This window comes from Manacus candei, unplaced genomic scaffold, assembly GCF_025592945.1.
Source record: "Manacus candei isolate 608988 ecotype Guabito, Panama unplaced genomic scaffold, ASM2559294v1 h1tg000061l, whole genome shotgun sequence".
Classification (NCBI taxonomy): Eukaryota; Metazoa; Chordata; class Aves; order Passeriformes; family Pipridae; genus Manacus; species Manacus candei.
Genome location: NW_026138109.1, coordinates 491,133 through 506,640, shown reverse-complemented (window position 1 = coordinate 506,640; position 15,508 = coordinate 491,133). Strand labels below are relative to the sequence as shown.

Below are 15,508 nucleotides of genomic sequence, written 5' to 3'. Positions count from 1 at the left end.
AAGAGACTGCAGAGATTTGAAGCTTTTACCTATGAAAGAAAGGTAAAAAAAACTTCATACACACGAACAAGAACAAATGCAAACAGGATGGAGGGGGAGAGAAGAAAGGCAAGAATGATGCTTGAATTACTGAGCAGGGATTGCAGGGAAGGAACAGCCTTAAGTTCGGGCTAGACCAGGGTAACATTTGTACAGAGTGTAGTTAAGCTAGTTGAAATAGTTACAAGGGGCTATGCTGAGTTCACAAGGAGTTTCCAACTCTTATTTGTAGGTTCAAGCCCTGTTGTAGTGTAGTTTCCATGGAACACCTACAGTAATTTACAGTAATATAAGTAGCCTTAAGGAACTATTTAATCACATCTGGCTGGACAACATGGCATGATACAAAAGCCTTTGAGGAAGGAAGGAAAGGAAGTCCAGACTGGGAGACTTAGGGAGGAAGTCCCTGTGAGAACTGTCCTCCACTCACAAAAAGGGAATGTCAAAAATAAAATACCAATGCCCAAGGGAAGAGGGTGAAGTTGGGGTTTTTTTCCAAAGGAAGATTGGTTAGTGAAAAGGTGTTTATGTTATATTTTTACTGTTTAAGCCTAAATCAAAAAAAAAAAAAAAGGCACTTAAATTCCAGTTTCTCCCTCAAATGGAAGTGATGGATACCAAACTATCATCTTTTTACAATATGAGTAACACCACACTATTCTGATTTGTGATATTTATCACACTTCTAATTTTAGACTTAGATGCTTAAGCTTCTTAAGCTGCTTAAGAAGTCAGGTTCTGATACTCAGGTGTCCATGTAGCTTTGCTAGCAAGCTGCATATTTTCCTTAAACAAGGAAAAAACAGCATTTATAGCTGAATTAGCAACTTTTACAGCAGTTGCATAAATATTTAAGACCAGCAAAGAATATTGTTGTTTTGAAAGGTTTTTGTTGGTTGAAAGGAAAGAAACTCGGGAAGTTTCTAACCATTTCAGTGATACTGTACTACCTATTTCAGAACTAGATGTAGTGCTCACAAAAGTCAGCTAAGCTTTCAAGATCAACTCAAGACAACCTAGACTGTCTGGCCCTCCTCCAACTTCTGGCCATCCCCTTCCTTGTCTCGGCATTAGTTTTTCACACCAAGTTTTCCAGAAAGAAAAAGCCCATGAGCACATAACACAGGTTTTTCAGGGGCACTTGGTCATCTGGCTGAGTGCATTACTGTGAGAGCTGGTTCAAAGGACAGATTAGGAACATGTAGCCAATGGTGTGGAAGAAAGGAGAACTAGGACAGCCTGGGACAGATCCGCTTCCACAACTCGTGAAATTGTTTCCTGGTCAGTGGTGCTTTCTCCCTCACAATTTTAAGTAGTTCCAAGGAATGCACTGTATTTTGTAAACATCCTTTCTTTAACCCAATTGGCCTCATTATCTGTGGAAGCAACCGGATCTCCACTTGAGGCTCTGTGCAATCTTAAACTCATGCTGAATCGCTGTTTCAGGTTCTCCACAGCACATTAAGACTCCATGCTCCTATCTAGTCCTCTTCATTAAAACAAATGAAGTTCTCTTCATTAAAACAAATGAATATCTAGAACCTAGGAGAAAGGCAGTTACCCTTAAGAAAGACTATGGCATTCTAGTTTGATTATTAATCAAAGATTTTTCCTCATATTGCAATAAACTCACAAGTAAATGCTAATTACAAGAACCTGTACTAGGCTAAGCTGAGACTGAGAAGAATTTTTATGTTTCTCTAAACTTACCTGAAAAATAAGATTAATACATTCTGCACTTGATGTGCTGACATAAAGTCAGCTTCAGCTTTTGTAAACAAATACACAATTTACAGTTAAGGGGTCAAACCGTAATTTGAGCTGTGCTGGAGAAATAACCTCCATACAACATGGCAAATTATGAGCTCAAAACAGATCAGTTACTTTCTACAGCTCACATTTTATTAAAGAGGTGATGCTGCTAACCCCACAGACAGATAAATGTCATCATTTCAAGCTAAACCTATACATCTGGTAATCACGATTGAGAGCAAGTGAGAATGTAAGTTCTCCCACTCTCACACTTGTATTTCTGCTTTTAATTTCAGACAGGACAACCATGTTTGCTTTGCTCTTCATTTTTTTAATGTACAGTAAGGAAGTATGCAAGAGATTTAAAGAAACTCACGTTAATCTCATGCTGCTGGAGAGAGTTTAGAAGCATCTGTAAAAGACTGTTCTCTGCAGAAAAGCAGATGTGCTGAAATTCTTTTTCCATGAACAGTCAAGAGAAAGAATCAATACCTCTTAAGAGAGGAGGTTCTGAGAACACAAAAAACTACCAAGAGGAAGAACACATTAAAATAATGAGAAAACATTTAGACTTTTGATACCTAGAGGTAAGGGATGTACAAAAGAAAAATCAGTGCACTATTTATTTTCAGTAGCTGAGATAAGTGGGTAGCTCACAACATAACTCCTATCCACTTTAAGAACTTTATCTCACTTTTCTACACTAAGGAATGCAAAGCATTTTTAATACCAGCACATTGATTGTTCTGATAACACCAGAAGCTGTGATAGGCTTCAGTAAACAGGATATATGTATTTAAAAGCACGCACAGCATTCTAATCTCTCCTACTAGTCTACTTGTAACTTTATGCTATTATATTTTTATTTTTTCTCTATGATTTGACTAGCAGAGAAGCCAGATCAGCAACTGAGCGAGTCCCTCAGCACACCTTACACTTTTGGTTGTGCCAAGGCAAGGGGGATGGAGACAGGAAGTAGAGGAAACCTTCCTCTGAGTTGGAACAGCCTCAACAGACAAGCATGCAATTTCTAGTCTAGTAAATTACTAAGACAGAACTACATCCTATCCCAGTTTCTCTGCATTCAACAGTTTAGTATTACACAAGGGCACTAGCTCAGTCATCTATATTCCCAACCCATTAGAACAGGTCAAAACACATATAAAAACATTAGCATGGACAAATGTATTCTCCCTTATATCTACATTTCATTCCAAAACCCAGACTTTTAGGAGCACTACCTGTTACTCTAGAAACCATGCAATTCTCTCTTCTGCAACCACTGAGAGAAGTGCAAATGTGAAACAAAAAATGCAGAAGCAAGACAATAATATATCTTGTCCTGCTCTATTGCTTACACAGAGCAACATATTCAGGTCAAGTGAGCCAACTGCAGGTCACAAGCAAAGGCTGTGCCCTGGGCTCTGCTCTGATCAGAGGGAAAGAAAGCTGAAGCTAGCCCAGGGATGGACAGACACCTGGAAGTCATTAGCGGTTCACCGAGTGCAGCAGAGGCTAACTGCCCAATTACTGACAGACCTGACAAAGATTTAAGATCCCCACACTAATAGCTAAAACACACTGGGGGATCAGAGGCAGGGCAGGTGGAACAGGAGAGGTCAGCAGCTCCTGGTATTTCAGTGCTGCTCATGAGGTGAGGAAGAATCCAACCAGCTGCAGCCAGAGCAAACAGGAGTGACTTCTCCCACTATAATCCCTCCTGTTTAGGGGAATTAATTAATCACTGCTTGCATTACATGCTCAGCATTATATTTACTGCTAAAGGCTTTGACTGTACTGTCTAAGACTTAAAAAGCCCCCAGATACAAAAGCATGTATAAGCCTCCAAAGATCTAGGTCTTCTACACACCATCTACCTAAATCACTGGTCTTACAGATCAGGAGAGCAACACAGCCAAAGAAACTGAACTGTCAAGGTCAGCTGCTGACAAAACAATGAGGGATTTTTTTCTTTTTACTGCAGGTGACACCAACTTTGAACATCATCTAGGACTACCACTCATTTAAACCTCAGAAGTTATAACTATTTTTCCATTTTAATCTTTGTTTTGTGGGAATGCACAGCAAGAGGCTTTCAGAGTATTCCTCATGTTATCTACACACCCTAACTTGAAATACCATTCAGTTTCTAGAAATATAATAGGCAATTTGTTGTCAGGAGCGTAAATGCCCTTTTTCCAATGAGTTCTACAAGCATAACAATATTTTATTTAAACAGTCTTTAACAAAGTCAGGCCTTACAACAGTAGTGCTAAAGAGGGACTCAGAATTTCCATTACATTGTATACCCTGTCATACACCAGAAAGTTACTTTACACTGTACACACTGCTGCATGCCATCATGTTTAAGACAACAGAACATTTTTTCAATGTTAGACTAAAGTCTGCAGTGCCTAATGATACATTGTGATAACATAAACTCTATCATAAGCTCAATCAAAACACATTTTAAAAGGAAAACTGACAGTATGCTATATATTTTTGAGCCATCAGAGCAGCTGTTTTGTACTGATTCAGAAGACTGCTCAAGAAATCAGTTTAAACAGAACCTGTAAAAAATATTTAAGCAACATAAAGCATAGGAAGTCTTATAGTACTCATGTAATAGAGCAGGTGCTTGCTTTCCAGTTTTTAGTAGAAATTATCAGCACTAGATCTGTGATTTTAGGATTACATATATCATTTCTAGTGTTGATGACTGTAGTCTTAAGATTAAAGAAGAGATGGGAAGAATGGTAAGAGTCTGCAAGCAGAAATAGTGACCTTACTTCCATGCCCAGGATCTCCATTAGCATTAGACCCAGCTGTCATACTGCCTTGGAGTATTTTAACTTAATACTAGTATTGCAGCATAGGCTTACCTAAGAAAACAGAAGGTGAAGCTGTAACTTTCCTGAGTCAGTAGAAGCTACAAAATTCACTCAAGGAAACACTAAGAAAAACAGACACTGACTATGATGATGACTAAGATGATTTTTGGAATTTAACAGGGAATAGTGTTCCTGACCATTTGCCAGGCTCAATTTCACTGCCAGCCTTCTGTACCTTTTAAAGGCCACATATGCTCCCCATATATGCTTGCTGCACATCAGAAGGTTCCCTGTTATAATAAGAAGTTTATTCTCTCAGGCCTCTGCACTACTAGCTTCCAGACCAGCTCCTTCAGCTGGTAGTTCACTGCCCTTCTGTACCTTAAAATAAGGCAGATAAATTTAGGTAAGTATGTGTTCCTTACCAACTCAGTACTCCAGTTTCAGAAAATATTGCACCTACTGTTTAGCTTCATTGACTCAGTCATCTAAAACTCAGAACAGACTTACAGTAATCTGCAGATCTGCAGTAACAAAATAAACAGACAAAAATACACTAATATTAATTTGAGGTAAAAATTCCACCTTATTCTAAGAGAGGCAGAAGCTACTTGAGATGCTGAAATTTGATACACAATTCCTTCTACACTTACGGCAAAAACAGAACGTAATTCCTGTTTGGTACAGTTTCCTCCTTCCCTAGAAAATGGATGACATAAAAAATTGTGACCCCTCTCCTATACCAGGGATGGCTAGGTAACAGAATGAATATGTCATGAGATCAAAAAAGCCCCACACAGCCCCTCTGAAAGCTGCATGATTAGCAGTGGCAGCAAAGGGGAGGAGGCACTAAAATCTTGGCTAGGTCTAGCAAGATTTGTTACATCAGCATGATCACAGAAATAAGGATGTACTGATATTGCTTCTGCATATTTTTAGTTTCATTTAGCAGATTCTGGGTTTATAGATTCCAAGATGGGGGTCCTGAGTTGATATACTTACATTTTTTAATTCAAAATTTAAAAAAGCTTTGCTCTTGTTGCCAGATAGCAAGACACCACATGAAGGAGAGATGCCAAAACTGAGTTGAAGTACAACACAAATAAAACTGAACCTTAACACACTTCTGAGTCAGACTGCTTCTAGGTAACAGCTTTTTAAAGATGAATCTGCAAAGGCTATAATACAGCAAGAACAGCCTATTCTTGTACTTGTCATTCAAGTCCTCTAACTCAATGTAATAACAGAGTGCTTGATAAGTGCACTAGACAGTTTCAACATTATCCTTCTATAAATCATATTCTGCTAAAGAAGCTTACTTGGATCTATTTCTGGCTTCTATAAGAACAAGCAGTGTTCATTTTTACAGCTGGACCTGACTGTGCAACAAGAATTAACATACCAGAGAATCTGGGAAAAGTAGTTTCAAAAACACAATGCAGGTTTATCAACAGTTTTTAGTTCTGTGCCTTTGATATCAGTCTCATAACTTGAAAAGGAAAATTTCTCCCAGAAAGTGGATCAACTCATTAGCAGTTGAGTATTAAACAAGAAGAGACAGGCATAAGATTCTTGATATACACAACACAGTTTTCTTCCAGTTTTAAAACTGCAGGATTGAACTACTCTGCCTGTTAAATTGCTCCTGGGTCTACTCACAGGCAGGACTGAGAGGTCTATTGCTACCACTGAAGTGATTAGCTGTTCTAGTGAAAGTCTCCCTGGGTTTGGAACTAGATGATCTTCAAGGGCCCTTCCAACACATGGCCATTCTATGATTCTATTATTAGTGTTTCCTGATGTAGTGGTAACTATATAATTCCAAAAACAGTGTCAGAAAGTATCTTAAGGAAATCTTGCTTCTTCAAAACAGTTTTAAATTGTTTTAATTTTGGTCAAAAGCAGTTGTTCACTAGTTATCCATTATCTGAATTTCTAGTATTTGTGAATTTTTCAGTTGTCTTCAGTCAACTATTTTACCTCAATAAAACCCAAGAATTAGGAGCTTCTTTTGCAAGATAGGGGATAAGGAAAAGAAGTGCCATCACCAATCTAAGCAGATACATCAATAAAGCAAGGTCATTTTAAAGCCTACTTCTGTGGGCCAATAGGTTTCTATGTAATTCTGTTCAGCAGGTTTGGTTTTTTTTCATTCAAGGTGAGTTTGTTTTAATCCTCCTGGACTAATTATGCAAAGAGGATTGTCAATCATTGGGGATAGTAAACCCATGTCACTTAGAAGGCTACAAAACTCAAGTTTTCTTCTCACCAGGTACCTTCAAGAGTTGGGTCACCTCTTTGTGCTACCTGCCTTCCATGGCTCCAGTATAATCATAAAGAGAAGATTACCACAGCTTTGTTCTCTCATCAGCATCTGGTCAGCAACAGTGGTCCTACACAAAACTGTGCAGTAGCAGGCAACCAGGAATCAACTCTTTACTTCCCCCCCCAGGGCTGTGATTGTGCACCTTCAAACAAAGTTGCCTTCAGCCAGTATGAATTCATACTACCCAACTCTTTAAAACCAGGTCAGTGTGTTGAATCAGCTTGGCACAGCCTTCAAAAGCACCCAAGCAGCTATAGAGGTGATGCAGGACTTCTTCAGTTGTTAAGAGATTAGCTATTTTATAATTTACAGTAATGTGGTACTTAAATTTTCTACAGAAAATATCAGAAGCCCCTTCTCTCCCATTCCATTACACAAAGGCCACTGTCCTCACAAAAGCATGCTGCAAGAGCCCTTCTCAGTGCTTAAGGCCAAAAAAAAAAAAAAAAAAAGAAATCGCTAAGACTCAAGCAGCTGGTAAGGAACCTAAGAGCTGATAAGCATCTTCCTTTATTATACCAAGAGGAAAGAATATAGAGTTTAAGATTTGGCTCTTGGGAAGGCACTGGAAGGTGACTTAGGATTCACCCATCGATGTATAAGGAAAGTGCAAGAACTTCTGGCTTTGAGTCAGGAGTTAGTACAAGATACACTTTAACAGCAAAAGCTGGCAGACCAAGAATCAGACTGCTGACTTTGAACAATGTTCATTAACAAGTTGAGTTCTAACCTAAAGGTTTTTTGTAGGTTTCTGAGCAAGAGGGAAGAGAGTCTCTGATAGAGCATCTTCCTTTGTAAGGAGAAAATAAAAAGTGAACGTTGCAAAGAAGAAAGCACAGTAGGAGAGGAGAGATCTTCCCAGTTTTAGGTGACAATTAGGTTTCCTATGAACAGAGCATGTCAATGAGTATCATCTCATGGTGCCTAGGGGACAGTGTCACTGAAGACAAACTGCTCTTTCACATATACTTGTAACAATGTATTCATGCACTAGAAAAAGTATTTAGCACCCACATGATGTGGAAAATAAGAATGGTGACACATGTCAGTGAGTCACAAGTAACAGAGGAGGAGGTTTTATTTGAACTAGGGCAATCAGGAAGTGCTAACCCACATAGGAAGCAGCCTTTCTTGACTGAACAGCAGTACTGTAATCATCATCAAGACTGCTGCCTTCAGTGACGGCAGGAGTAAACACTCCTAAAAGAAAAGAGCAGCTCCTAAAGCAAAAACGTTGTGCAGGGTGTGCAGTGTGATCCAGCTATCTCACTCTCACTGGTCATATACTGCAAAAGCAAACTCACCTGTGCTATACACATGTATCTGCTGTTTAATGTATTACCCTGTATCACAAAATATCCCAGCAGTCTTTAAATAGCAAGCTTCAAGTGATCTAAGCATTTAGTATTTCTGGGTTTAGTTCACATGTCCTGTTTGGAAGGACTAGAAGTCCTTCCCTTACTCAGAAGTAATTTCATGACAAAAAAATAAAAAGACTGACACAGAGGCAGTAGGAAAGTTTTCAGCTAGGTTCTTGAACCAGCACAGGTTACGACACAGAGAGGAAGAAAGAAGAAATCTCTACACTGACATAACTAGATTGCACAGCAGTTTTAAATTTAACTGATTCTTTACTATTTTCAACATATTGCAGAAAAGTAGATCAGAACACAAAGGGATAAATTCTTTAGAAGGCTCCAATTTTTCTGATCTTAGGTTTTACACATTCTTGCATTACACCAGCAATCACATATTGACAAGTACAACTCCCAATTATTTATGATAGCTTGGGATCGCATAATCAGGCAAGGGACTAAAGGAAAATGTGTTGTATTGCACCCCCGCACTCAATTTAGGCGTGAATTTCAACAAGTTCAGGCCAGAGGAAAGTCATCCCAGAGTCTAGCATGACAGAAATGTTTTCATTATGGCTCCAGTCACCCTTGCAGAGCTAACTTTAATCTGCACCTTGTCTTAGTGAGAGTTTGATCTAAAGATAAATGTATTTAGTAGTTCTTTCACTGATTACAGGAATATTACCATGGGTTTCACAACTTTGTTCTTTAACTGTTGTTTACATCCCCTAATGAAAAAGGAGCCTGATTTTTAATCAAACAATAGACGTGTAAGAGTGGCAGGGAGTGTATATATAGTGCCTAATGAAGGCATCATTTGCAAGCTAACTAATTAAGCTAGTCTAATAAGGTGTTATTTTTTGCCTGACAAACTGTAAGTGTAATAAACCATAAGAACCAAGTCTCAGTATCTTTGAAAAATGGTTTTACTATTGTCTAGAAATGTCAGTCTCTGCTGTACTATATAAAATGTCTCTCTATCAGAAAACCAAGGAGGGAGAAGTAACAGAAGTATGCGGGAGAAAGAAACCCTGCAGTCCAGGCCACTCATGCTTTCCAGTGACGGATGCATCTGACTACTGTTCCCTGGACTGCACAGAGCAAGGGAGCTGTTGTCTGCAGCACTGCAGAGATGAACACGGACATGCAGCAGCACACACCCAGCACTGCAGATCAGCACACAAGGAATGTAGAAACAGCTGCCTCACACTATTTAAGGACAGATACTGCAGAAACCTGCAGCTTCTTTTTTTTTTAGATTACAGAACAGAAAGCTAGTTTAATGTTGAAACACTATTGTTATTTTTAGGAGAGGATTACCACACTGATAAGAGGGAAAGAGTTATTATTTTCTCAAAGCACCAAAGACTTCTTTCCCTGAATTCTTTCTCCCTTATTGGGTAATAATGTGGCTGAGGAAGGGAGTTTCCTTAAGGACAATTAAAAGCAACCTAGACTTAAGTTTCAGGCAACCAAACTGATCTCATGGTTTAATGCCACATAAAGGGGGAGATGTTTTTCCCTCCTCCTTTTTTCCTCTCACTGCATGCTTCCTCTTATTTTCTTACCTCAGCTCCATCTTAGGCACTTGTCAGACCTTTCAATAAAACCATTTAAATAACAGAAAAAAAACCAAAAATCACTGTATAGTTCTTTCCCCCCTTCATTTTCTTTTGAAAAACTCGTTTTGAGAAAGAATGTACAAAGAATGGCTTGACTAAAATAGGAGTAAGTAAGTCAGACACACACAGAGTCATCCACTACTGCGGTGAGCTTATGGGTAAGTCAGGTCACTGTAATGTGAAGCTGGTCTTCATAGTGTTTAAACTTCCAGTTTTCTCTTGGAGGCCTCATAGTCTCTCTAGTGTCTAGAGACAGTAGATACCACATTATCCACATCTGCAAGTCACTTTATCTGGGCAGTTACCTTGGTAATTTGAGCATACATCAAAGTGCACAAGTGGAGGGAAGGGCAGGGAAAAAGTGAGAGTTAAAGTCCACAATCAACAGTAACTATTCTTTTTACAGTAAAAAAAAAAATTAAAATAGATTCCCCCATTAGACACACATAAGAACGATGTTCTTCTAAGGGCCTGCCTCAATCACATGGGAGCCAGAGAAAAGAGGAAGAGAATTTGGTCCTACATCCACTATTTTTCCCATTCCTACACAAATATATTTTTTTTGTCTCAGGTGCAGTTTCACTAAAACCTGCAACTTGATGTGTTTAGAGTCACAGGTGTCAAGAGACTTCATATCACACACTGCCTGCATTTTTCAGACTATTACTAGGTAGTAAACAAGCCCAAGGGAAAATAAAAAGCCTGGCAACCCTCCAGCACACTGGGACACCAGATTAGTGCATCTGTGACCCAAATGCTACACGGGGGAGGGCAAGAGCAGGGAAAGGTATGTAAACTGATATTACACTGCAGAGCAAGGTCAAGAATCTACCTTCCAAGGTAACGAAGTAGGGGGTGGAAGTAGGGAGAACCCTCATTCTTTCAGCTAGATGACCCTCAAGTTATGTCTGCTACAGTCCTAATTTGAATATATTTTGTTTTCCTTGATTATTCAAGATTACTTACGATATGCCCATATGCTTCAAACACAAAGTATATGCAGAGTACAAAACTTTTGCCTAATTATAAAGATTTTGTAATTACAATTATCAGAACAGACAAAACTGCTTCACTGATCTTAAGGACAGTATGAAAGTTTAAGCCTCACTACAGCATAGCTTCATAAAACTTCTGATCTGCATAAAGACTGCTTCCACTAGACCATATGGATCCATTATCATTCTGCAAAACCTCTCTCTCATATAACATTAAGTCCAAGCAATGCATCATTTATTCTAATTTTGCTCTTTCATGGCATTTAGCTACAGGTACCACTGCAACTGGAAGCATCTAGCAAGACAAAAATGTTACTTGTTATGTTCATACTAATGCTACAGACATCTTCAGCCAAGAGAGACTTCATGTGCCAGGTCTGAACACCACACTCTGAACACGATGAGAAAGTGCTTAGGTTTATTACTTAAGTACTGACATTGTTTGATGCAGAAGCCAACATCCAAAACTAACACCTCCTGAGACTGACCAAGAATCACATCTTCAGGTAGTCAGGACACTTCCCAGGCTCCTAAAATCCAGCGGTGCTACAAGTCTTTACAAATGAAGCTGCCCCTTCGCTGATCAGTAACTAACAGTACTGCTCTTTACACTGTCATTACATGAAAGGAGAGAGTTAATGCAAATTGACAGGACATGAAGTAGTTTCATTAGAGAGACCGAACTAGGAGAAAGTAACGTTGGGAAGGCTCTCTTATTTGGGCTGGCCAAAACAAGCATTGCAGCACAGTGGCAGTGTGCTGTGGCTGTTTCGGTTCAACCCATGGCCATCACCGAGGCATCGTTCTGGCCCGACACCCGTCCCTCTCTGCTGCACACGGACACGAGGGCGCAAACACCGTGCTCTAAGAAATGCCCTACTTCGCTTTCAGCCTACAGCTACAGCGGTAGCTTACTGCCACCGACACCGCACGCAACTCAACCTTACAGCGAACCTCCGCTCTACAGCCGAGCACCATCGCGTCTGTGCCGGACCCTGGGATGGATGAGGCGTGTTCCCGTGTCACCAGCCCCTTCCAGGACAGCTTCCCGACCCACCCGGGCTAGCAAACATACCCCAGGCAACAGACATCTACCAGACATCCACCTTTCCAGCACTGCCTTTTGCCACAACCAGTTTTCAGCCGACAAAGAAGGTTAGGGAAGGAAGAGCGAGGATATCAGAGAGGAGAGGGAGTTCCAGATGTCAGCGGATAAGCTGCAGCACTTCCCTCCCCGCAAGGCTCTTCCCTTCCCCTCCCGGCTCGGGACAGTAACTGGAACCCCCCCTGGGAGGGCAGAGGCAGGAGGGAGGGCAGGGCGGCAGGCAGCGGCGGGAGGAGGCGTGGGGTGGCCGGAGCCCGCTCGGAGGTTGCGGGGAGGAGTGGGAGGCGAGCATGCGGTCAGCGCGGTGCCGTGCGGGGGCAGCGCGGCGCTCCGAGGGCGGCCCCCAAGCCCCTCGGCGGCCCCCCGACCTACCCAGCAGCACGCAGAGCACGTCCAGCGCCACGAAGGGCAGCCGCGTCCTGTCAAACATGCTGGTGGCGCCCGGCGGTGACAGCGTCGGCCCGCGCGGCGGGAGCGCGGCAGCAGCACGGAGGGAGGGAGGGAGGGAGGGAGGGGCTCCAGGCGCGGCGCTGCGACGGATCGTGCCCCCCCCGCGCTCCCGGCACCGCCAAGGAGCCGCCACCGGTCGCACTGCGCTACTACCGCCGTCACGGCCCCGGCACGGCTTTAAGGCGGCCGGGGGAGGGCGGCGGGGCCGGGCTGGAGGGAAGGGCGGGCTGGCGGCGGCCCCTCGGACCCGCCCCGCCCCGCCGGCCCACCCGGCCGCCGCCGCAGCGCCTGGGCCAATCGCGCCGGGGACCGCCCCGGAGAGGAGGGGAAACAGTTCGGGCCGCTCCGTGAAGAAGGGAGGAAGGACAGCCCGGGACCGCCCCTTGCTCGGCTGCCCGCTCTGCTCGCTCGGCGCGGCGGTGGCCCCTCGTCCCCCGAGGGTGGGTGCCCCGGGGACTGCCCTCACCTGCCGGCCCCAGCCCTGCCCCGATGTCACACGGGCCTGACGGGGCTGGGGGGAGTCAGTCCTCCGCGGAGAACATGTAGAACATTCTCTGGGAGAAAAATCTCCGGGGAGTTGTTTTTTTTTTTTTTTTTTTTTTTTTTTTTAGTCAAGGAAAAAGCTGTTTCTGCCTGTGGAATCACAGAGTCACAGATTCGGCCGGGTCAGAAGGGAGCACAGTGGGTCATCTGGCCCGGCCTCCCTGCTCAAGCACCAAGAAGAGCCTGGCTCCATCCTCTTGGCACCCTCTCTTTAGATATTTATAGGCATTGATGAGGTCCTGTCTCAGTAGTTTGTTCTGAAGGCTGAACAGGCCCAGCTTTCTCAGCCTTCCCTCCTAACAGAGATTCGCCAGTCCCTGAATCATTGTTGCCTTTCACTGGACCTCCTCCAGGAGCTCCATGTCTCTCTTGTCTTATGAAATCTGGGACACAGCACTCCATATGTGGCCTCACCAAGGCTGAGTAAAAGGGCTGGAAGAGTGCTGAAAAACTGTAAAAAAAATTGCAAAACAGCTGTGAAGCAAAGTTTCAGTCCAACCCAACCCAAAGCAATCCTTTTCCTTGTTAAAAGCTTTTATTTGGAAAGAAGACACTTACCATCACAAAGAAAACGTTTTCTGCATAACCACATTATTTTATCAGCATTTATGACAAACTGGACAATTTTACTCACCGGTGTTGGGCACAAATGTGTCACTGCTTCCATGGATCACACTTGTGTTTTGTTCAAGGCAATCACAAGTAGGATGAGGAGCACTTCCCACACACAAGCTTTTCTGCCATTTTTCATGTATTCCACTCTCTAATTCTCTAAACAGTTTCACTTTGTGTCATATCCTAAAAGCTGAATAACAGGTTTGACAGATCACAAGAAAAATGAGTTCTTGAAGTGGAAATGGCTCACTAAATATGCTGAATCTTCAACTGTGCTGTCTAAAAAGGTAGAGAAAGTAGTTCCATATAGAATATGTAAGGAAGCTCTACACAAAATTCTATACAGGAGATCCTGATTTTATCTCGATGCCTAGGCATCATCCCAGCTATGAGTCAAAACTGGCAGTTCTAGAGATTCAAACTACCCTTGATTTCTGTAAGTGTGGTGTAAATTACAGAGCACATTTTCCTGTGCAAGTATTCTGGGATGGTTTCATGGAGGTAGAAACCTCTATTGTCTTACAGTACATGAAGTCATGGAACAAACTGGAGCACAACCTGGCAATGAAGAAAAATTAGCTTATCTTTGTGAGAACTGCTGCTGAAAGAAAAGTGTGCAATCTGCTCTGCTCCTCATAAAGAAGGGGGATTGTTCACAAGATCTTAAATCAGGAGTAGATAACATCCCCAAAATTGCAAGATGGTTAGAAAAACCAGAGGACAAGCAATGCAAACATTTCACACACAATTGCCTTAATTGCTTTCTTCAACCTCAAAGCATCAGCCTAATCTTGTTCAGGCTAAACAGCACACAGCCCTCCTGACCCACACCCCTACGCAGTAAATTAGAGACTTAAGAGATTGCATTAATTTAAATGGATCTCTTCCCAGAAGAATGTAAGAAAGATAATGATTACATGTAAAAACACCTGGAAAATCTACTGCAGCAGCACAGCATTCACTGAGAGAAATTAATCACGCTTTATTGTCCTGCAGTTTCTACATCTCTGTTTCACCGTTGAGATGTAGCTTGCCTGAGGGAAGAGGCATCTCTGCAATCTTCTGTCAGAATTCAGGGAAGAAAGCAGTCACTCCAAACTTTCCATTGCACAAGGGATATGAGCCTTGCTGTTGCAACCCTACTCCTACCACTAGGCTTGCTGTGTCTTGGAAAACTCCAGCTGAGCACAGTTTGGGGGATTAGGGTAGCATTGCACAGTTCTAGGCTCTCAGAAGGTTTTTCTTGGCCTTATTCTGTGGGCAGGTATTAACCATGGAAGCATGCCAACCCAAGTACTCTCGGCCTGAATTACTACTCAGATTAGCAAAACCCTACATTATGCTAGGATTGTCGTAGCATAAGTACTGCATCTTCAGATATGTTGTTATTTCATACAAAAAGGATGTTTTGGTGTAAACTGAAGAGAGAGGGGAAAAAAGCCAAACCCTGTATGCTTAAGCACCTTTACAAATAACAGAGTAACTGCAGTAGCAACAAAGCCCAGGGTGGCAGAAGTGGTGAACTTGATTCAAGAGCATCTGGAGCACTTCCATTCCCAAGGGGATGGATGCTGGTTGATTATAAACACAAACAGAAATCACGTTCAGCATCAGTTAGAGGTTTGGGGGGGGGGGGTTAACTAAACAACATAAATATCAGAGTCTCTAAATTTCATTTTTGCCTGATATTGTGAGAGTTTTGTAGAATCTTCCAACCTCATGGCATTTTTCCTGTGTAGGCTTTGCTTGGTATCTGTCCCTTGCAGCAAGGTGCTTAGATGTCCAGTACTCAGCCACCATAGTGACCTCGTGACATCGAGTCAGAGCCACACATATGCTTAGCAGGGTCTATGCTAAAGAACATTTTTGGACCAA

At 42.3% G+C, this 15,508-nt stretch overlaps 1 protein-coding gene across 2 annotated transcripts in view; it reads right to left on the bottom strand.

Annotated features, from left to right (window-relative positions):
• The window catches only part of PLPP1 (phospholipid phosphatase 1), a 57,698-nt gene extending 45,140 nt beyond the window's left edge, over nucleotides 1-12,558 (bottom strand). Inside the window, exon 1 of one of the 2 annotated variants that reach the window (XM_051804695.1) lies at nucleotides 12,398-12,558. In XM_051804695.1, the coding sequence (XP_051660655.1) occupies nucleotides 12,398-12,455 (58 nt within the window). In that variant the 5' untranslated portion in view covers nucleotides 12,456-12,558. The remainder of the gene's footprint in view (nucleotides 1-12,397) is intronic. The other variant, XM_051804694.1, reaches the window with a different exon arrangement.
• Between the last annotated feature and the right edge of the window lie 2,950 nt (nucleotides 12,559-15,508).